The sequence below is a fragment of the Oryzias latipes genome, chromosome 23 (assembly GCF_053564925.1).
Source record: "Oryzias latipes strain Hd-rR chromosome 23, Olatipes_Hd-rR_3.1".
Taxonomy (NCBI): Eukaryota; Metazoa; Chordata; class Actinopteri; order Beloniformes; family Adrianichthyidae; genus Oryzias; species Oryzias latipes.
Window position 1 is genome coordinate 14525132 of NC_136259.1, and position 23273 is coordinate 14548404.

The window sequence follows — 23273 nt, forward strand, 5'->3', positions numbered from 1 at the left end:
GGGATGAAGATGCTTTGATCAGTTTGGTTTTCATCCCTTCCTGTCAAAAACATCTGAACTGCTTTAAAGTCCGTCTGTAATCATAATTGGATAACAAAAAAGCCATGAACTTTGGATGTTTATGTCCCGTTCATGTGTCAAACCATTTGAGAAATGGTCCTGGATGGATGGATGGATGGATGGATGACATTCTAAGTTCTCTCCATTCCTCTTTTACTTGGGAAACTCTAACAGCTCTTCAAATGTTGTAATATTTTTTCCACTGAGCAGTTTTAACCTAAGAAGCTCATTTAAGAACAAAGATTTGTCATTATTTTTTCCGCTTCTCTGGAATTTTATCTTAAATTTGAAAACAAAATTTTCTAAAAACATCATCTTTTTCATCACTAGAACCAACTTGAAAGGTTGAAAAACTTTTTTTTTTTTTACATGGCCCGTAGATCTAGAATCAAAACATCTAGAATTAACTGATGAACATTTTTGGACTTTTAGGACTCGTCTCAGCGTCAGAAACAGCTGAATCGAGAAGTTACTGAGGGTTTGAGGTGAGAAAACAGGCAGGCTTTTTAGATATCTAGATCCAGGGTTGATGAGTCTAAAAGTCAGCAGAAGTCCCAGAGACTCACATTTGCCTCCAGTTGGATCACTGCTGGTGCAGCAAGCCTCCTCTGCACTCTGAGCCTCTCTTCCGTTACTCAGTCGCCACTTTCATTTCATAAATGGCGATTCTTCTAAGTCTGTTTCTGATTACCTGTGCAGCCCGGAGAAAGCTCTGAAGGATTCCCTGCAGGATTACGAGTCTGCTTACCTGTCCAAGTCCCTGTCTCGCCTGTTTGATCCCATCAACCTGGTGTTTCCCTTGGGGGAGCGCAGCCCCCCCTCCAACGACGAGCTGGATGGCATCATCAAGACTATCAGCAGGTAGGTTCAGCTCAAGACGGTGAACGGTGGACGAAATGAAAAACAGGGCAGCGCATGGCCAGATCCTGGGCAGGCTCAGGTTTGGTCTGTGAATGCAGACGGACCAGAAGGAAGGAAATGACATCATCCCTGTACGTTAGGAGGAGAAAAAACAGTCCAGTCTGTTTTCCAGTCTGTTGATGGCTGAAATGCGGCTCTGGATCAAAGGGACAGAATGGTTCTAGATGTTGTTCAGGGTCGGACATCTTGGATGGAGACGTTTAAAAGCATGGCTGCAGCAGGAAACAGTCTGAGCTTGGGTGTTGATGCTTTCACGGTGTGTTCCTCTGCAGCGAGCTGAACGTCGCCGCGGTGGATCCACACCTATCCACCTCTGTGGCCAAGAACGCCGCCAAGACCGTGCAGCTCTTCTGCGTGAAGTCCGAGCAGCTGGTGCGCACATCTCAAGTGTCTCCGCTCAGCTTCTCTCTGCACGCTCCCTGACCTGCCCCCCCCCCTTCTGTCCACAGCTGTGCACTCAGGGCGATGCCAGCCAGGTGATTGGTCCGTTAACAGAGGGTCAGAGGAGGAATGTGGGCGTGGTGAACTCCCTGTACCGCCTGCAGCAGGGCGTCCTGAAGGTAACAAAACACTCATCCACCATTTCATCCAACATCTCTGTTCAGAAAGACTCAGGAGAAGCTGCTGCCTGACCATGGAGGACCACAGAGGAGTCTTCATCACCTCTGAAAGAAGACAAGTCTCTGAAACGTGTCAGAGGTGGGATGTGGTGGTGTTGGTTGTGTTGACGGTCTTGTGTGTTTGAACAGATCCTCTCTGGTCTGGTCTCATGTCCGCCGCCTGCAGTGGAGGCCCTCTCTTCTTCTCTGGAGGTATTTTCTGTCTTCAAAGCTTCTACGAAAACACATTTCATGTTTACGCTAGCTATCATGACCGTCTGTCACATGTCCCTCCATCTTCACGGCTGGTCTCCGGTTGTGTGTCTTAGGCCGTGCACTCGCTGATGGGCAGTGCGCTGGCACCCTTGCTGCAGTCTGTGAGCGACTCCATTGAAGCCATCATCTTCACCCTTCACCAGGAGGACTTCTCCGGGTCAGAACCCTTTGATAGTTTCAGTGAGAAAGCAAATCAAGTCAGTAAGGTTTTGTCTGAACTGTAGCTTCTCATTGATCAGGTGATCGATCAGCAGCAGGTCATCTGCATATTTAAAGTAACCAGAACAGCAGCCCTTCAGACCTGGATTCTACAGTTCTATTCTCATGTTGTGTCACATTTGTACTGATCCAGGCCCGTGTCCAGCCCGGATAGGCCGGATGTCCCGTGTTCCCTGTACATGAAGGAGCTGCAGGGCTTCATCAGCAGGGTGATGGCCGACTATTTCAGACCCTTCCAGTGTGCAGACTTTATCTACGAGAAGACCGAGGCCATCGCCCAGAGAGCCATCCAGCTGTTTGTTCGCCACGCCAGCCTGCTGCGCCCGCTGGGGGAGGGCGGCAAAATGAGGCTGGCTGCTGATTTTGCACAGGTGAGGGCACCGCCACCAGGTGGAGGCAGAGCTCCGCCACCAGGTGGAGGCAGAGCTCCGCCCTGGGTGCTCACGCTGCCTGTGTCTGTGATACAGATGGAGATGGCCGTGGCGCCGCTGTGCAGGAGGGTGTCTGATCTGGGGAAGTCCTACAGGATGCTCCGCTCCTTCAGGTGTTTGCGTATTTCCTTGGATCAAAATGAAGACCCCCCCCCTTGCACTGATCCAGCCCTTATTCTCAGCTTGTCTGTTTGCTTTTAGGCCTTTCCTGTTTCAGACCAGCGAGTTGATCGCCGCCAGTCCAGCTGTGGGAGACCTGATCCCCTTCAGCACCCTGCTCCACTTCCTGTTCTCCAGAGCCCCCCCTGAGCTCAAGTCACCCCACCAGGCCAGTATAAACAGACTTCCTGACGAGCGCTATGTCTGAATTCCCACCCTGACCCCTAACTACTAAGAAACTATATGGTGCGGCACTATGTAGTGCCCTGGATTTAAAAAGCAATTCCGACACCATACTCTCTACTTTTTCTTTTATCAGCGAATATGACGTCATCGATTTCACAAAGTTAAAATCTAATGATATTTGATGAATCTACTGTCATCTGAAGATAAAAAAGTTCATGATTTATTTAAAAAATACATTTTTTTGGACAAAAATAGTTCAGACGCAATGCATTGTGGTCTATATTCACCAATCTGGTGAGCATCAATGCACACTGGCTTTTTGCAGAGACTTCTGGGAAATTTCTAGGCCGCTCGATTTGGGAATTTTAGATTCAGACAGCACTGCAAAACGGTGAACGCCCTATATAGTGCACTATGTAGGGGTTGGGGTGGGAATTCGGACACAGCCTAAGCTGCTTGCACTTATGACACACAGGTGATGCATTCGTACCGCGTCCTCACACCACGCTGTGGTCATTGGTAAGAAATGCTGCACACACGGGGTGTGCACGTGATACACAAGCAACCATAGGATGACCACACAAACTGCACTCTGATTGTCTGATGTCCTCATTACACAGTCAGGCTGAAAGCAAGGAGCGCGCACGTGAGCAGTGCACATTAGAACAAGGAAAAATCTTTACAACACGCCTCTGTCTCACCTACTTCATCTTTACTCAGCCTTAGGGGTTACTTAAGTGTTCACTACGACCTGTAGATGACATCCAGGTGGATTGTATTTCTCATTGGTCATTGAGGTCGACATTGGATGATTCAGAGATCCTCACTGAACATCTGGAGAGAGTTTGCTGCACTGAAAGTAAAGGGACTGAATCATTTTGCACGCCCAATATTTCAGTTTTTTAATTTGTTAAACAAGTTTGAAATATCCAATAAATTCATTCCACTTCACGATTTGTGTCCCACTTGTTGATTCTTCACAAAAAATTACAGTTTTCTATCTTTATGTTTGCAGCCTGAAATGTGTCAAAAGGCTGAAAAGTTCAAGGGGGCCGAATACTTTCACAAGGCCCTGTAAAATACAGCGCTGCGTACGCGACCTGACCTTCATCCCTGTCCTCCACAGAGAGCAGAGTGGTCCGTCGCCCGTTACTCCCAGTGGCTGGACGACCACCCCTCTGAGAGAGACCGCCTCTCCCTCATCAGGTGATCATGGTTGACACACACCTGCACAGTCCCTGTTGTAGTTCTGCGGTGATTTAACACCAGAGAGATGCGTCCGAGGGTTGGGGTCGGCTGGTTTACCAACGTGAATCAGCTGATTCTCATTTCGGCTTTGCACCTTTATGCAACACATCACTTACGTAAAGGGTTACACATGAGCGTAAGGCTGCTGTTGTCCACTTCAGAATCCACTGGAATCACGTTCATTACATAAATGGCTGAAGAGTTACGGTGGTTGAAAGAATCAAAACAGAGCTAAAGCTCCGCTGTTTCAGGGTTCACATAAAGATCTTCTCACTCCTCAGTTTCATTTGTTTGAGAGGATCTCCAAAGCTGATATTTCCAGTCGATCTCAAGATCCTTTTTCCGTCCAGTCCAACACCAAAGAGTTTCAAATATGACTAAAATGAATAAAGTTTGGCATCGATTACAAAAGGGGTTTATTCAGACATACCTCTGGCTTGACAAAAAGATTCATAACCCTGTTGTAACAGTAACGTCTGTCCAACACAAGACAACTCTTCATAATTGAATAAATAAATATGACTTGTGCAATCGCATAATCAACCAATAAATTGGGAAAAACCTGCACACAGATTTTAAATTAGCCATTATATTATTCAATATATTTCATTTTGCTTTAAAAAACTGTTCATTATAACAGCTTTTTAAAATATTCACTTTAATCATGTTGAATATTATTATAATTCTATGGCTTTTTTCAGAAACTCAGATTTCAAAATCAACATTTTCCAAAGTAGCTTTGTTATTATTTCTCATTGCTGTTTTTCAGAATGATTTATTTCATGACCTTTTTCAGCAGAATGAGTCTGTCTGTCAATCAAACTAGACACAGCGGAGACACTTTTGTGATTGGCTACTCCTTTACTCAGACATAAGCAGCAACACCCTAACTACATCGATCGAAGATGCTTCAGCGAACGTGACAGTGCAATGCACACGCCTCAACACTAGGGGGGGGGGGGGAGTATGCACCTTAACACATCCACTGTTACCAGATTGGGTGGTTTTGGTTCTAAATTTGCGGGTAAAAAATGGCTTTGGTAGGTCGCCATTTTTATGGGTCAGTTCGGCCAATTTTATTTTGAATTTGAATTTTTGAACTGATTTTCAGGGATCATTTAGATCAAGAGCAAGAGCTGCATTTAGATCCCGCCCACCTTCACTGATTGACAGACAGACTCATTCTGCTGAAAAAGGTCATCATGAAATAAAAACAAAGCTACTCTGGAAAATATTGATTATGAAATCTGAGGTTCTAAAAAAAAAACACAATTATAATAGTATTCAACATGATTAAAATGAATATTTTAAAATGCTGTTTTAACATAATAAACAGGTTGTTAAAGCAAAATGAAATAATAAATGAAATTAATAATTAATCTAATGGCTAATGTAAAATCTATGTGCAGGTTTTTCACAATTTCATAATCTTTTTATATATTTATGAGAGATTAATTGGTTTATTGTATAAGGTCATATTTATGTATTTAGTTATGAACAGTTTGGGCCTCCATACGGTCTCAGTTATGGGTAATTTTTCGGTATTTGACACATACAAAAGGCGCAAGGCGCGGGCATGTTAACATACAGTAAAACATGCATGCTAGTGTTGAACCGTTCCTGCGACGACTTTTCTGACCGCAGGGGAGACCTCCTCCAGGACCGAAGGCGGATCTTCCTTCGGGGTTCACTTCTCCGCTCGGACCTTCAGAGCGGTCTAATAGTAGAACCAGTCTCTGTTTTTTTTTTTTAAATGTTCTCCCTAACTAACACAAACTGAAAGCGCGCTCACACACTCACTTGGCTGAGTGCCCCCCCCTCCTCCTTTTGTAAACGGGGGACCGCGGCACACGGGAGAAAAACTGAGTCGGTTCTCATGCCGTCTGCTACTCTCCGCCTCATAGTCATGAAAATACGGTAAATGAAATCGATGAGTCTGTTTTGTTCATCCACGTGTGAAAGGGGCCTCCTGGTCTGACCTTCATGTCTTCTCAGGGGCGCCCTGGAAGCCTACGTGCAGTCAGTCCGGACCCGGCAGGGGAAGAATTTCGCCCCCGTCTATCCCATCATGCTCCAGGTCCTCCAAAAAGCCACCAGCGGACCAGAGGCCTGATGGTGAGCCCAGCAGCTGCAGGGTTCCCAGGAATGCTGACACGGATCATTGCTGACATGTTTGAAGGACAGCTCTTTATTTTAGTTTTTGCATGGTTACAGAGTTCATGCTGGGTTTTCAAATGGGCCACTTCCACTGGTTGGGTGGGGGCTCCTCCACCAGGGGCTCCCATGGTTTCCACTCAGACATTTTCCTGGACAGAGCCAGCTCGCACTCGGCCTGCAGACAGGACACAGACTGGGGGTCAGGGGGGGGTTAACATTGAGGAAAATAAATCCAAACTGTATAAACAAAGTTATGACTGTGGGGATTTCTCTTTTTTTTTCTAATCCATTGACTGAAAATGTTACAAAGCTATTCAGAAACTAAGCTTTAGTTTTGGGTGAAATGTTTCCAAAAGTCTGTTCAGCTCTTTGGGGGGAAAAAAAGTGCTTCTATGCTTCGTGCTATCCTATGACCCCACCCTTACATTGACGTGTTCTCCCTACCATAACAAAGGTGGATAAAGGTGGAAGATTTCATGTAATCCATGGACACCAATGAAGATCACAAATCATTGAAGAAAAAAGGTTCAGAGCACTGTCTAGTGGGTCTAAATGACCCCACTCCCAATGTTAAAGTGCCTAGGATAGCACAAGGGTTACAACTTTAAAACCATTAATATGCGGGATACAAACACTAAACAGAATGACTGGGCGAAGTGACCCTCCCCCCTGGCGTTCCAAACAGGAAGTGGCTCCAAGAAGTCAAAATCCTGTAAACGTCAACAGCTTTCCTGAGCCAATACATTTTTTAAAGATGTTCTTGATAATATTCATATTTTTTTCTGAAGTTGTCCACGTTATAATCTGACCAATCAAATGCCTCAATAAAAGAAGTGTAGCCAACAGGGGCGGGGTCTTCCAACAAGCTCACTCCTGATTGGCCAGAGTGGTTGCCACAGAAACAATGACTCCGACCAATCACTGCTTATTGACGTCGACTGGCTCCAACATGGCGGCGTCCGTATCATGAAAAAATGGCGACAGAATAGACTTCATTTGATTGCAGCCAGAAGTAGATCATTTTTCAATGGATGATGTCACACTCACAGTCATTAGCATGACTCAGCAAAACCTGAGCTTTGATGTGAGCATGGGGGAGCAGTTCTGCTCTGCATCGATCAAGTCTGCAGCTTTTTAGAGGTTCCTGTGGTTATTGAAGGAAACCAGCAGCAACAATTTGGACTTCAGCTGTGGATCCAAACAACCTGCAGATGCTGATGAAGACTCTGGATGAAGATGCCCAACTTTAGTGATCCAGGAAATCCCCTTCAGGCTCCGTGAGCCAGAACTCATTGATGTTAGTTTAAGATGATCATCTGGTTAGGCTAAACGGCTAAACGTCAGCTTCAGAGCCACCAGTTCTGTTTTTATTTTGAAAATATCAGCATGTTTTAAAAATGTTGGAATTTTTTAGTCTTAAGTTTGTATTGTAGCTCTAGAAAAATAATAAAATAAAACTATCCATTATTGGGCTCTTTCCAGTGAGGTTTTTGTTATTTTTATGGAACTTAGTCTTAGAAAACAAACTTTTTGAGCAAGGCAGAAACGGGACAGGACTTCGAAAAAATGGGTGGGGTTAAATATAATATTTCTTTCAATTTAGGCCATTTAATTGGATTTGAATAACAAACTGCAGACCAAAATAAAACTGTTCAAAAGGAAAATGCCATCCATGTGTTACTGCTTTTCCGGGCTAAACAAGCAGATGAATGGATTTTATTTTTAGATAAGTTTAGATGACTTTATTTATCCCACTTTATCTGTGGCCGCAAACAACATTCAGAAATAACAGTAAAAAAAGAACATCAAAAATGACATTCACATTAAATTAATAAATGAATTAACAAAATTATGAAATTAAATAATAAGAACCAAATAAATAATTTGGTCTCTCTCTTCCATTCCTTTTTCAATGAAAAAGTATTTTTCATTAAAAGATGGAATTGAATTTTAGTATTTTTCAGCCTCTTAAGTGTCTGAAGCCACGTTCACACCTGGCTGTAGGTGGTTTCTTGACCGCGCTGGAGGAGGCCTGGTGAAAATGTTAAACTGCTGTAAAGCTGGTGAATCTCTCTCCAGACTTATAGATCACAGATCTATTCAGGCACAAACCTCCAGGATCAATTTATCCACGGTTGGCAGTGAAAAGGGCACTACCCATTCGTCACTCCCAAATCAGAGTCTCTGATTGGTCCAAGTTATTTCACGATTTAGCAGCCAACAAAGTTCAAGAGGTTGAGCATTCAGCACGCGATCAATGAACGCTGAATTTGTACGTAGAACCCAAGACCTAAAAACTTGTGTGGCGACGCGTGAAAGTGGGATTCCTGGACGCGGAAGCCCGAAAAGATACGTTTGCATTACATAGACTTTTCACTGGAAGCCCATTTGTAAAGTTACACAGTAATATTCTTGGTCATTTAACCTGTTTTAGGAGAAAACAAAACATTGCATTTTGAAATTCATATTTTTACATTTTAATTCTAGTTTTTACAAATGTTACATTTCCTTGTTAAATATTTAGTTAGCAAGCTAAATATTTATTTTACAGTTAAATATTTTTTGATATTTTTATATTTAATTGACAAACTAAATGTTTATTTTTTAAACTAAGATTTATAAATATTCAAATATTTAAATCAAATTAAATGTTTACTTTGCAAATTAAATACTAAGATCTGACCAACATTTTTATTTTAACTAACCATTTTAGTTTTATAACTAAATGTTTACAATTCAGATAAATATTTAAGTCCAAACTAAATATTTAACTTTTTAACTAAATTTTTAGTTTGGAGCTACATGTTTAAATCCAAACTGAATCTTTAGCTATCATGCAAATGAACTTATCGATAAACAAAAGTGGACTATCAAAATAAAAGCTTTATTTTGCTCTGTCTCTGAACTGTTTCTTGCCGGTCGTCGTCCATGCTTGTATTTGTGCTACACTGGTTGAAGACACGCCCACCTGCTGGTGGAAAGCATTGAACATCATGTTTGTAGTTCTATTTAGTGCAGCCTCTGCACAATGTTTGGGTTGGAAAATAGATATTTAGGTCACATCTAAACATTTTATCAAATTAAATAATTAGTTTACAAACTAAATACTTAATTTATAAACTAAATATATAATTTAAAAAAACCCATAAAACTTTAAACTAAATATTTTAGCTTGCTAACTAAACATATAGTTATGAATACATGAATGAAAAGGTAAAAATATGAATTTGAAAAGGGAAACCTGTTTCTTTCATTCTCCTAAAACATGCTAAATAACCAAAATATTAGGGTTCAAATTTGACTTTGTGGCTATAAAAATGGCGCCCCGTAGTGGTGACTTGAATGTGCGTTTTGGAGCATGAAGCATCTGCTGCTGAAACCCCCACAGGCAGGAAAGTTCTAATTCTATAAAACTGAGTAAATCCAAATCAAATAGGGATTTGGGATTTTTCCAGGGTTGATTCCTGTTTCAGAGAGAAGAGATGAGGATCTACCTGGAAGATGACTTCTTCAATCTGTCCACCGTTGATCTTTTTCTCCAGCTTCTCCACGTCGGGCTCCTGCAAACACACACATGCCGTGAGCAGAACAAGCCTTCCCCAGAACCCGGGCCGGTCCGCGTTTGCTGCGACACTGACCGCCTTCACGTGGCCGAACCTCTCACTGATCAGCTGCTCTGTGTACTTCCTGTAAGCGGCGTCCTTCGGCATGGTCTGCAGAGAGGCCAGGATCTTTGAGTAGAGGATCCTGAGACGCTGAAGCAGACAGCACACAGTGTGAAGAAACAGAGACTTCTAACCTGGAAACCTAATATCCTGATTTTTGTCTGAAAATCTGCAGATGAGAGGAAACCTGACAGAAAGTTTAGAGGACTTTCTCTAAACACAGAACAGTACAGAAATGCTGAAACGGGCCGAATGTTTCCTGAAACCAGGAGTGGAGTGTGCGATCGGTCATCACCTCATGTGGATTCTGGGCCACTGCCAGGCCAACGAGGCCAGTAGTCTGGAAGAGAAGAAGACACAAACGGGCTTTAGCAGTCTGCATGCTGGACCCTCAAACTTCAGAGCAGAGATCCTGAAGCTCTGCGGTTCACAAAGACGTGTACACCTATAGCACAGAAGGAACTTAGATGTAGCAGGGATCCTGCAGGGAGGTCAGAAATCTCAGATCTTTACCATGAAGACGGACTCAAAAGTTCGGATGAAAATGGAACAAATATATTTGGCTTTCTAAGAAAAACAAACACAGATTTGAATATAAAAATGAAAATTAATTAACTTTTTAGTCAATTTCACATTCACAAATCAAAATGTTCTTCATCACACCTATGGCATTTCATCTCTGCCATAAAGTGAAAGGGCGTAAAGACAACTGAGCGGGAATATTCAGGAACTGAGTGAGTGAACCTTACAACCGCGCTGGCGCAATTCTAACCAAGCGACCCCGTATTTTACACATCCACACCTGCAATCCTAACGGAGCGGGGATCCCACATTAGGGCCGCTCCGTACGTTTGGGAGAAAATGTAAGACTTTTATGTTCGCCTTATGCTTGTGAAAGTACTGTATATAGAAAATATGTTAAAAGGCAGAGAGCCGCCTGTTAGCCCCCCCCCCTGCACTGAAAACTTAAAGGAAAATATCGGCGTAATGACTCAAAAAGTAAGGCCAAACCTGTTTTTCAATGTTTGTTTTTTGAAAATAACATGGGAGTAAGTGGAAAAAAATGTAAGTAAAATCATCTACTTTATTTTTATGATCATTTTCACAGACATTTGATAACTGATTAAAGCACCAGAATTTGAAGCTGGAAAAATGCCAGAAATAGTTACTGAGGGTCAAATGTGAGCTGAACACATCTGTACAATTTAATTTGTTTTATAAATGAAATATTCTCTGTAGGAGAAATATTTTCTTGTGTGTATTTTATGCTGTTGGATGAATGCTGAAATATTCAGTTCTTTCGTTGTAAATCTGACTCCACAGGATTCAGCGCCTCACCAGCCATTAACCTCACCGCATGTCACTGAACGCCATACACAACTTTTATCCCTGTCAATAAGAAACTCTTACTCAAGTACTTTTTCTGTAAGCAAAAAAAAATACACATGAATGTTGTCTGCCTTTGCTCTGTAATGCCTCTCATTGTTCTAACACTCGCATTGTTGTCATTCTATTTGTATATCAATGCTATCTTTTTAAAGGACATAAACGTTCAGAATCTTAATTGTTTTGACTCTGACCACCAACAGTGTTCATTTGTGAGCCGCTGCCGCTCATGATGACCCATTGACAGTTTTACTTCAGCAGCAGGACAAGCTTACGACACTAAACTGGTAAACGGCAAATCTGTCTGTTAGAAAAAGAAAGCCTAAAGGAGAAACTTCTATTTTTTTTAAATTTGTTTATTTTTACAAAAGGACAGAAGAAACCTCAATGAATTGTTTTTGCCGTTGAGGGGAAACAGCAAAATGCCGGAGGTGTCGTAAACCTTCAGCTTTGCCAAATTATAATTTTTTTAACGCATTTATTGCCGAATTGCTGTATAATTCCTATTCTGTCATGTCAGAACTGCGCTGAAGTCAGATTATTGGAATAAACAGATAAACACGAGTATGTATCCTATAGTTAAGACGTATTGTCGTATTCAGTGCCGTAAAATAATCACAGTTTGGCGGAGATTCGGTTCCGGTCCTAGAATGTTCTGACGCTGTCAGTGTGTGAACAAAAAGCCGTCCCTTATTCACGTCTGGACCAGGACTGAGCCGTGACCTCCGTACTTACCTTTTTCAGCAACCCCGCCATCTTCTCTGAACGACTCCTGCCGACAACTTACGGCATGAAAACATCACGTCTTCTTCTTTATTGACTGAAAGGCGAATTGAAGGTGCATTACTGCCCCCTGCGGGATAGAAGGACAACACAAAATTAGTCCTTCCAGACTGGGAGGACATTTGGGCTTCAAAATTCATGAAAATAAACCTTCACTTTTCTGATTTTCTGATACATGTTGATCAGTAACAAGCAATAAACTACCAAAGGCCAATTCGCTCAGCTTGCAGATCAATTGTACAACTTTATTGATGATTGCAAAACTTAGTGCAACCTTTTACTATTTATTATTCTACCATAATAAAAAGGTTGTAACAGGGTTGGGATATATTCCATTGAAAAATATTATTGGACATCTTTTGTTTAATAAAACAAATGTCTCCACAGTTACAGGATACAGTCATGAAACACATAATACAAAAACTGTAAATTTATTTCTAATTCTTTTAATTAAGATCATTTAAAATTTAGTCCTGCTGAGGCTAGTGGTTGAAATCTGATAAAACAGTGAAACAATTATGCTTGTACTGTTGCCCAATCGCACATTGCATGTGCATGTCTCTGAGCAGAGCAGCTGGACTCGTGGCTTTGAGTTTGCGGGCGGGGGGTGCTTTGTTACAGTGTGCAAGCAACGGTGGAGACTTCGGACCGCAATCCGTTCGCCTGTTCTGCGTGAGCGGTCTGCCGGACTCAGAAGAATCATGTCTCCCCGGAGATTTGTATCTCCAGACATTTTTGGGACAGGCGGAGGCGGCTATTGAATGAACAGTCCTGATAAAACGTGCAAAAGATCAAGTGAATTTGTGTTTCCAGTCGGCTCCAGACAAGATAAAGGCTGATGGTTATTCCAGTTTACATTCATCCACGGCTAAATGTTGTTAGCCCGTGTTAACCTAATCTTAACCCGTCAGTTCGGCCAAGTATGAAGCACTGGCCGCACGGATAAAAAAAAAGCGAACATGTGTAACAGGATGTGATCTGTTCATTTCAATTACACAAAATATTGGCTGTCCCTAAGTTTCTTTCCCCCCTGTATTCTATGTTGGGTTTTGTAGCCCCTCCTTAATGTGTTCTTCTTCGCTGGTTTTCTCTTTATAAGGTTGGCGCTTGCTTTCCCTCTCTCCTTTTTGTTTTACTGTCCAGAGGGAGAGGTGGGTGTCTTTTAATGTTAGCAATATGAATCCTCATTTTATGTTAGTTATTGTCCCATACACTGTTATTATTTGGAATCTGTTATGAAAACACAAAAACCTTTGTAGATGTTAACTGTTTATTTCAGAATAAGAATTTCCTGTGCTCCCTCTACCTCTCACCCTCACGTAGGAGCTAATACGGGAGGCTAACACCGTGATTTCTATTTTCCTTTTGGGAAATTGTCAGATATGGAATAAACAGAGGTGGTCTCCAAGGGTGCTGCTGTGTCCCGACATCTTTTGACTCCCTTAAACACAACGCAGAAGTGATCCGGTTACACATGCACTTAGTAATAAGCATAACAATAATAAATGCCTTTTTAGAAGATCATTAAGGCCCGTACACACCGGGACGAATATTCACCAGGTGTTATTCGCCAGCGTTTTTCGCCACGTTTTTTGTGTTCACACCCAGGCAATTTTCGCTGACGATGAGCCGAGTGAACATGCAATTTCATTCCCTGACATTAGATGGCGCTTAATGTAAAACAGAAATACTCCTGTACACAAGGTGGCGCTGCGCAACTTTACGCTTCTTAAAGTTGCTTTTCGCTCAGAAGAAGAGAGCATGTATTTACGCGCTTGTCAGAATCATACAAAGATGTGAAGAATAGTTAGAAACTGCCTTTAACTTTTATTATACTAATGGTTTAAACTTAATTCACTGAGCATGTATTGTCATCTCAAAATTATATTACATTTGAAGAAAGCACAGCCAAGCTATTGTTTTCACAGTTTATTCTCATCCTCCCTTTTTCTGTGACTGTGTGATCTGCTGAGCAGGCCTCAGACTTATCTTCACTTTAGCCTTGGAGCTTCCCTCCAGCAGTAACCTGTGGGCGTGATTTTCACACGAAGATCCTCAGACCATCTTCTGAATATGCAAATGCAGGGTTTTTATACCAAAGCCCATCCCTGAGCTCGTTGGTTCGGACTTTGAATGTACCATGTTCATGTCTGTCCCCTTCGTGTTTGGACGAAGTAAAACCTCCACAAAAGATAAGTAACTGTCTCTGAGTCGTTATTCATTATTTCTGTGTGTAAGAAACTGACGGGGTTACGAACTAGAATTTAATACAGTCCTTTCTAGAGAATCCAGTTTCTTCACATTTGGTCCTTCTGAGCCGGCCGACTGACGCCCTGGACATCGCTGGAACCCCTGGGGGGGGGTTGCCTGAAAACCGCATGCGGTCTGAGATCACAGCCTCAGCATTGACACATCCGCCTTCAGGATCAGCGGCCCTCGCCCTTTGGATCCGGTGATGCCCCCGGCGGTGTCGGACCCTCATCAAATAACGAGGTTCATTGCTTGAAGTGAGTATGCCACACAGAAAGTCTGTCCTCTCTTTACTTGTTAGGGCCTTACTTTGAATGTGTCTGTGTCTTTGTGTGTGCGTGCATCAACTTTGGGGGAAGAATAGAGACTCGGCTGCAGCCTGACTGCTGCGCGGGCACGCTGAACAGAGCGGCGCTTGCAGTCAGGGTGCTGCGCGTGCCCGAGTCTGAAGTGTAGGTACCGCCGCGTGTACCGACTAATAGAGCCTTCAGTAGGTTAAAAACGTCCTGTGTGGACGAAGAAAGGACTGTGTGTCCAACGACAGGACTGTGTGTCCAAAGAAAGGACTGTGTGTCCAACGACAGGACTGTGTGTCCAAAGAAAGGACTGTGTGTCCAACGAAAGGACTGTGTGTCCGAAAAAAAGGACTGTGTGTCCAACGAAAGGACTGTGTGTCCAAAATTTTTGCGTTAAAACGTCTTGTGTAGACGAAGGAAGGACTGTGTGTCCAACGAAAGGACTGTGTGTCCAACGACAGGACTGTGTGTCCAAAATTTTGTGCTGAAGGTCCTGTGTGGGCCGCACATGGAGTAAACGGAGCTCCGGGGAAAATATGTGTGTGATGCTTCTTAGGTCTCTCTGTCTGTGTCTGAGTGTGCTCTCTTCGACAGCTCCTGTGGTGTGTGCTCACTTTGATTAAAGCCTCTTTCTAAAACAAAATAGTGACTCAGTTGACAAATAATTAGGCTTCTTTTCTGATTCTCCAAGCTTTTTCTGCTGATTAGATTCAGCGCTGGAGAATCCATAAAAAGGGTTATTTGGGTGGGAACTCTGGTTTCTGATTGAAACTGAGAACGTTGTGGCTGATCGTCAATCACATACCTTAACAAAAAGACGGGTGGGACTCATTCGCAAAATCTAACAAAGACAGTAAGAAAGCACATTGATCAGGTCCAGAAAGCTTTTCATAAAGTTTGGAAGTATGTGGAAAGTCAGGATCAGACATTAATCAAGTATTTGGATCAATGGGTTAAAGATTATGGATTCAATAGAAAATTAAGCAGCCTCAGAGTGCAGGAGAGTGTAGAAGGAGGGGGAGCCGCTTCACATATCAGAGTGCGCGTGCCCGAGCCTGCAGACAGGCGGATGAGAACTTGCAGAAAGGAGGGGTGATTTCTCCATTGTAAGCAGATATAACAGCTTTCTCTGCTCTCCGAATAATGATAGGACGTGTTTTAGTGTGTATTTTGGTGTTTAGGACATGGACAAGGGTAGATGTTCAGAAAAAGCTATTTCGCTCAGAAGAAGAGAGCATGTATTTACGCGCTTGTCAGAATCATACAAAGAAAACATGAATATTTCAAGCACCAGTAGCTCCAACTGGTGCTTGGTTCAGGGATATTTTAAAATGTCCGTCATTATTTCGTTGTGGCAGTGTAGACGCTACTTGGCGTCTATCATCTTCGCTGGTATGTGTGCTCAGAAAGGCAGTTTGATGTTTGAGCGCCCCCAAGTTGTGTTTTACTGTAACTTCAGAGGCTCCAGACATGTGTGCAAAAGCGCTGTTCTCATTGGTCGTGTAGTTTTCGACGCGGCGCGTCGAACCAAAAGAACGAACCCGAGGCGTTTTTTAAAAAGTGACGCTTTGACGCGTGGCGTTTTTTCGCGTCGGTGTGCACACTCACATTGGTGCCCTTTGTTTAGTCACGAGGCGTTAAACGTCGGCGAATATCGCGAGCGAAATTCGTCCCGGTGTGAACAGGCCTTCACTCTATGTTAGAACTGTGTTTACAACGGGACCTGCAAATTCTTCTTCTATGGTGTGACGTCATCAATAGTCGCAAGCCACACAGCCTCAGACTAATAATGACGTCACACCATAGAAGAAGAAATTGCAGGTCCCGTTGTAAACAAATCATGCTCCAACATAGGTTAGAGTTACTCAGTTGGAAAAAATGCCTGAACTAACATCGTAGCCTGATCACATAGTATCACACATTCATTCACAGAGGCCAATGGATCTCAAATTAAATGCATTTCACTCAAAAGTAAAATGCTTTATTTAATTTTACACAGACTGAATATTTTACATCTGACACTAAAGCAATCCCAATAATACACTCAAGAGGGGCTACGGGAATAAAATGAAACATCTGCCTAAAATTTAAATGTGCAAATCAATGAAAAATGCAAATTTTGAAGCTTTTCTTTATGGTGAGTCTCATAGTGCTGCTGAATGTTATATTCTTTGAGCACCTGTTGATGACATACAGACCACGCATGTTTTGCCTTGAGCTCCGTGAACAAATAAAACTATTTCCATTTTTCCTGGAAAGCTCTGCACTTCACTTCAACATTCTTTTTCTTTTTTGACATTTTGGTCATTAGGGTGTCACTACTGATCATTCTTATAGCAATGTAACAGTGGTGAGGCTCGCAGGGAACGAAACTGCATCTTACCCAGACAAAGAGCTGTTAGGCTACGTTCACACTGCAGCCTGAAACGACCCAATTCCGAATTTTTTGCCCCTAAGCGGCCCAATTCCGATCTAATCATGACAGTCTGAACGACACAGATCCGATCTTTTCAATTGCGACCCAGGCCCCGTAGATTTGCCGTCCTGATTCCGAATTGTAGCCGTTCTTTTCAATTGCGACCGCCGTCTGACCGGCCAGGCGACTTGATTCCGAACCGTACGTCATCGACACGCAACAAACGTCATCATTTTGCATTGAAGTAGGCGGGAACTAGAACATAAACAACAACCATGGTGGACGATGCTGCAGAGACCAGTCAGTGGAAGGGAAGCGAGATCCCCGATTGTATTAATATTTGGGGTAATCGCTCTATTCAGGCCAAACTCCAGGGCTCTGATCGCAACTGGGCGGTTTTTGAAAAAATTTCCAGATAAATGGCAGAGCGTGGTGTTGAACCTTTCCCGCGATAACTTTTTTTTCTTTCTCCCCTTTCCGACCGTGCTCAGAAGCGCGGGGGACCCAGGCGATCCCCCTCCTCCTCCACCCTGTTCTGATCCTTAGATTTTCCGGAATGGGTTAATAAAGAGTCCATAGCATTTATTCTGGGGGAAACCTTTTATTACCGCCCTCCTTCCTCCGTAACACACAACATGAATGCGCGCACACACAGCCCCCCCCCCCCCCCCCCCCTATTCTCTATCGGGGCACGCGCTTGCACACACACACACGCGGGCGCGCAGCCCCAACACATGCACATTTCCTTTCCACAACAGTGTGTACAGACGATCCCGACTCCATTGCCTTCTTAAAATGTGAAGATTGTAATTGAGCTGCTCCTTCGTGAAAATAAATTTAATATTACAAAAAGAGCTCCACTGTTGACAACACTGTTGTTGACATCCATTGTTAACGTTTGCTCCGCAAACAACAAGTGACGTCGTTCACCGTTGAGTACTCTTCTGGCTTCTGCGCATGCGGGTCTCGTTTGGGTCGTGTCACGGTCACACTGGAGATCACAAAAGTTCGGATTTACTTGGAAATGTGAACGGTCTAGCAAACAAATCAGATTTTTTCAAAAAATCCGAATTGAGCATTAAGCCCTGCAGTGTGAACGTAGCCTAAGGTTTCACTTTTAGCACTTGCAAAGATATGCTGTTTCACTTGTTTTGCTTTTCTTTAGCTCCCCCTAGTGGCGGAATTGTGGATTTCGGTTATTTCTTTCAAAAATCACAACTCGCCATAGGAATGGACTAGAAAATTGCTTTCTTTTTTAAACATTCTTATGATTTTTACTCTTCATGACTGGGCTGGATTAAACCATCTGGCAGGTCAGATGCTTTCTCAAACAGCTTTTTTCTAAAGTCAGCTATTCTTTTATTCCATATCATGTACATTTTCTTTTGATGTCTTGTCGGGGTCGGGAACCTTTTTGGCCGAGAGAGCCATAAACGCCACATATTTTTAAATGTAATTTCGAAAGAGCCATACGATAATGTTGTGTCCCTTTCCCACACTGAGGCACGGAGACTTAACCTCTTTTAAGGTTCTTTATTCTGGTTACTGCAGGCTGTAACCAACGCCGTACAGTTAATTCAGCAACTCCTCAGTCTCTCCCGCTGAGAGCGCTTCCCAAACTCTTATTCGCTCAGTGCCGCTCCAGCCCTCCTATTACCCTTATTTGGCCCATGGCTGAACCCCATTGGTCAAAACTACATAACAGGCTGAGCGACAGAACTGAGAGCCAATCAGCATCTCTGCTTGATGCATTCAATGAGCTCCAAAATTTTGAACGCGATCCAACAACAGCCACCTAGTTCAGCTCAGTCCGCAACAATATGTTTAAAACTAAATATACGATTGAATGTGTGCATTTTATGTAATTTCAACACTTTCAAAGTACAATAAGTCTGTGGATTCTTTTTAATAACATTTTTATGTTGCTAATAAATGATGAGTATTTCCTACCATTATTATGACTTCTGGTGCTGCGTGGTTTTGCTGATGGTCTAGTCTGGTTGATATGTGGTGAGTTTCAGCTTCATGCGGGTGTTGAGACTTTAAACGTGATCTTAGGTTGGTCTGAATGTTCTGTAGATGTGAGAAAACCGCTCACATGCAGACGCGGAGCCAAACATATACTCATAGGCTGCAGTATGTGACGGGCTGCGTGTTTTAAGTTTTGACGATCCTTACGCAATTCACCTTGCTGCTCGTGCCCACAACACCCCCCTTCTTCCTCACACATCCCGCGCTCTTTCTCAGAGACATGAGCGCACAGTTGAAGAGACGGCAGTTCGCAGGTTTTAGGCTGTTATAAACTCTGTGAAATAATAGATCATAGTAAACTGATTTGCGGTGCAGATTTTTTTTCTCCAAGCACCGCTACTACTGGCATCGCATCGCACCCGAGATGGACTGGTCTAATGAAAAAAAAAAGTATAATTAAAGATTTGTCTGCGAGCCACATGTGACCATCAAAAGAGCCATATATAGCTCGCGAGCCATAGGTTCCCGACCCCTGCTCTAAATGAACATCAGCTGGCATTAACAGAAGCAAAGAATCAGCTGGCTAAAGAAAGAGAAGACTGGCAGAGTCAAATCACCTTCCTCCAGGAGGAAATGGCGGAATTAGGAAAACCTTGTCCGGAGGTCAACGCGTCCAGGACAAAGATCGCAGAACTAGAGGGTCAGATTGAAGACCTAAAACTGGATCAACAGAAGAAAGATGATATGCTGCAGGAAGCTGCTCAGAAAGCTGCTCAGCTTGGAGAACAGATGAGCCACAAGAAAGAACTTTTAGAGAAAGTGGAAACCTCTTTGAGCCGCCTGACAATGGAAAGGCAGCAATGGCAGAAAGAAAAGTCCTCTTTCATGCAAGAAATCGCTCAACTAAGGGAAGCTCAAAAAGAGGCCGAGGTGACCCATAAAAGAAGACTCTTCAAGAAAAAGAGACAAATTGTCCGACTACTCTGTTGGATGGATGAAGAAAGAACGGAGAAAGAACTTCTTCTAAATGAACATCAGCTAGCATTAACAGAAGCACAGATTTAGCTGGCTAAAGAAAGAGAAGACTGGCAGAGTCAAATCACCTTCCTCCAGCAGGAAATGGCGGAATTAGGAAAACCTTGTGAGGAGCTTAACTCGTCCAGGACAAGGATTGCAGAACTAGAGGGTCAGATTAAAAACCTAAAACTGGATCAACAGAAGAAAGATGAGATGCTGCGGGAAGCTGCTCAGAAACCTGCTCACTTTGAAGAACAGATGAGCCGAGAAAGACAGAAATGGAGAAAAGAAGAGTCCTCTTACATTACAGAAATCAAAGAGGTCATGTCCAGTCTGAATGTAATGCAGACTGAGATGATCGATTGTGAAGAATTCTCCAAGAAAAAGGTCTTCCGGCTCCAAAAACACAATGAGAAAAAGACTCTTTTGTGAAAGAAATGGCTGAATTAAGAAGAAATTGTAAGGAGCTCAAGGCAGCATGTTACTAAACTGAAAAGAACTTTTTGGAACAGCTCTCCAATAATGAGAAGGCCGTGCATAAATTAAAACAAACCATCAGAGAAGAAGATGCCATCATCAGCAAATCTGAAGTCACCTTGAAGGAAAAGCTGCTGCAAGAAACCCAACGGCTTCAGATGGCAAAACAAGCCCATCACAAGAACAAGTTGGACCTTGGCTTGAAACTACAGCAAATGGGAGAAGAGCTGTAGCAAGAGAGGATCCAAACAAATCAAGCCAAACTCAGCTTTGACCTGGAGGTAAAGGAGTCCACCAAACTAAGAGCTGCTTTGGCCCAAGTCCAGAGAGAACTTGAAAGCCAGCAGCAGCAGCTGGAAGACGAAAAGTCCAGCCTTTCACAACAAGTCCCTCACCTCAAGAAAGTTGTGAAGACGAAAAAGAAAACCATCAGAAAGACTCAAGAGGACTTCCAGGTCCAAATCCATCAACTGCAGCAGCAGGTGGACGAGCTGAAAAAGAAGACTACAAAGAAAAGTCTTGGTCAGAGGTTCCTGAACCTGTTTAAAAGGGTCCCCGACCACAGCTCCGGATAGAAAGCCTTCTTCCTGTGACACCCCCGCCCCCCCACGCACACACACCAAGCCCCCCCACAACCCACACAGACACAAAGTCCCCCCACAATCCCCTCCCCATTTAGTCTTTAGCCCTTTAGCAGCTTAGATGGAGTTATGATGTTCTAAGTAGAGCAAACTGTGGGAAAAGCTCTATTCTTCTCTATTCTATTTTCTATTTTATTTTTTATTCTATTGCACTAAATGTAACTTTAAACAACAGCTCTTTTAAGTTTAAGCTAGGTTTACTTTAACAGTTTTGTTTTAATTTTTATTTTGTTTGATTTAAAGAAAATTATTACATTAGTGACAGTACAGTTCTATTTTTCTTGAGATCAGGCAATTGCGTGGAAAGTTACCCCCCCCCCTTAATGCTTGACACAAAACAGGGTTTTCTCCAGGTGCTTTGGTTTCTCCCTCTGTCCCAAAAAAAATCCCCCAAATTGCACCTCTCTGCCACTGTACAATAACTCACAACACAATAACTCAAAATACGATAACTCACAACACAACACTGGAGAGCACTGCGAAATGTTCACAAAGCGCCCACGTAAGATGAATCCCAGAGCGGGAAATCAAGTAATTTATTAAATCAAAACCAAACGGGCTCAATGAACACTTCCTCTACAGCACCCCCAGAACCCCCCAGGATGTGGTGCTACGTCAGCTGGACAGGACAGTGGCTGTACGTGTGGTGGGACCACATCCAGTACGACTGGTTTGGTAACATTTCCTTCCCGCTGTACTACAAAGTGAGTGAAGGAACCTTTAATAACTAAAGATTACTAACTAAAGAGTCATACAGAAACTACTTAAAATCTGCGCATTTTCCACGTCTTTCGTGATACATGCGGGATATACGTAATTCATCAGTGTTTCTTGCGTTCGTCGATGTGCCCAGGTGTCTGTCCATTACGGCCGACTGGTCTTTGCATTAATTCGGTTTTCAGCTGTTCAAAATTTTAGGTTAGTAGAGAATTATGTAGTTTATGTGTATTTAACGAAGTTCATATGCAATTATTACATAAATCTTATCCAATTGTACGTGATTTTTGCGAGATGCAAACACAAATGTGTGATTTTCCATGACCGTTCCACTTATGTCTAACAAACTTTTCACGCATGTACCACCAATGTATAACTTTTATATATCGTATACGGTGCCCATATCACGTTAAAATTACGTAATTGACGCACGAATCACTAATGAATTGCAGCTAAAAAGAGCAGTAATCATGCTCGGTTCATGTTCTTCGTTGTTCTTCTCTGGTTTTAACGTGGATTATTCGGGATACATCTTTGAAAATTTCCTGTCAAGACCACAACTTTTCACACTTTTTCCACTTATATTCACGTATGACTAAATTTCATCTGTGCAACATGTACTTAGTGTCTGCATAACATGACCCTCAAACAAAAGTCTACGAACATGCTAGGTGTGTTTAAAATTCTGCTTCTCTTTTCATAGATCATGTTCAGGAAAACAGGATACTATTACGGGAAGGTCTACATCACCGGTTGGCACTTTATGGACTTCCCCATGCCTCAGGTTGGAGACTTTGAGTTGATGGTGCGCGGCCGATACGAAGGAGGGGATGGCCCAATCAGGAAGATTCGGATTAAGGGTAAGGCCCAGTGTCAATGCGGCTCCTTAAAATACTTTGGATTCCAGTCCGATGTGAACTGCTCCTCCTTCTGCAAGTACAGCATCCACGCTGACGTACAAGAAAAATAAAATAAAGAAATGAGAACTACGTACTACCCAAATTTTAACGAAAAAAATGTGTTGTTATTGACAAGACCATCAATATATTTTTATTCACTTCGTCGCATCTCTGGTCCGACCCCACTCCCACCTGTGATGCTGGAGAAGTAGTTTGTCACGTTGTTGAGTAGTTTGTCCCACTCTCTTCGCTAATCCAACACTTAAATAATCAAGCCCCACGCCCTCTCCTTCCACCAATGTGGCCAACTTTCTCAGAGTTCCGTTGGGTGGTGTGGAAGTGTTGGTTTTAAACAACCTGCAACATTAGATTAAACAAAATAAGAAAAGAAAGACGACATACCAAAGGTGCCTTTAAATGAGGAGAGCGAACAGAGATCATACCCAACAACAATCTCTCTCCACTCTGGCGCACATTCTGTCACCAACTCTTTTACTAA

The 23273-nt window shown here is 42.8% G+C and overlaps 3 protein-coding genes across 3 annotated transcripts in view; 2 read left to right on the top strand and 1 right to left on the bottom strand.

Annotated features, from left to right (window-relative positions):
* cog5 (component of oligomeric golgi complex 5) overlaps positions 1-6506 on the top strand; it is a 30341-nt gene extending 23835 nt beyond the window's left edge. Inside the window, exons 13-23 of the mRNA XM_011491038.3 lie at positions 760-921; positions 1254-1353; positions 1431-1541; positions 1731-1793; positions 1910-2013; positions 2209-2446; positions 2543-2619; positions 2708-2834; positions 3978-4057; positions 6095-6214; positions 6314-6506. Coding sequence (XP_011489340.1) covers positions 760-921; positions 1254-1353; positions 1431-1541; positions 1731-1793; positions 1910-2013; positions 2209-2446; positions 2543-2619; positions 2708-2834; positions 3978-4057; positions 6095-6212 — 1180 coding nt within the window. The 3' untranslated portion in view covers positions 6213-6214; positions 6314-6506. The remainder of the gene's footprint in view (positions 1-759; positions 922-1253; positions 1354-1430; positions 1542-1730; positions 1794-1909; positions 2014-2208; positions 2447-2542; positions 2620-2707; positions 2835-3977; positions 4058-6094; positions 6215-6313) is intronic.
* Positions 6265-12185, bottom strand: ndufa5 (NADH:ubiquinone oxidoreductase subunit A5). The gene is made up of 5 exons (XM_004083004.5): positions 12043-12185; positions 10217-10261; positions 9895-10011; positions 9751-9816; positions 6265-6431 (listed from the first exon to the last, which is right to left on the bottom strand). Exons 1-5 carry the CDS (start codon positions 12061-12063, stop codon positions 6330-6332), a joined length of 351 nt encoding a protein of 116 aa, XP_004083052.1. The 5' UTR covers positions 12064-12185; the 3' UTR covers positions 6265-6329.
* A 9324-nt stretch (positions 12186-21509) lies between these two features.
* Positions 21510-22860, top strand: LOC144989453 (contactin-1-like). The gene is made up of 2 exons (XM_078941944.1): positions 21510-21862; positions 22579-22860. The coding sequence occupies exons 1-2, from the start codon at positions 21722-21724 to the stop codon at positions 22843-22845; spliced, it is 408 nt and encodes a 135-aa protein (XP_078798070.1). The 5' UTR covers positions 21510-21721; the 3' UTR covers positions 22846-22860.
* The last annotated feature ends 413 nt before the right edge of the window (positions 22861-23273 follow it).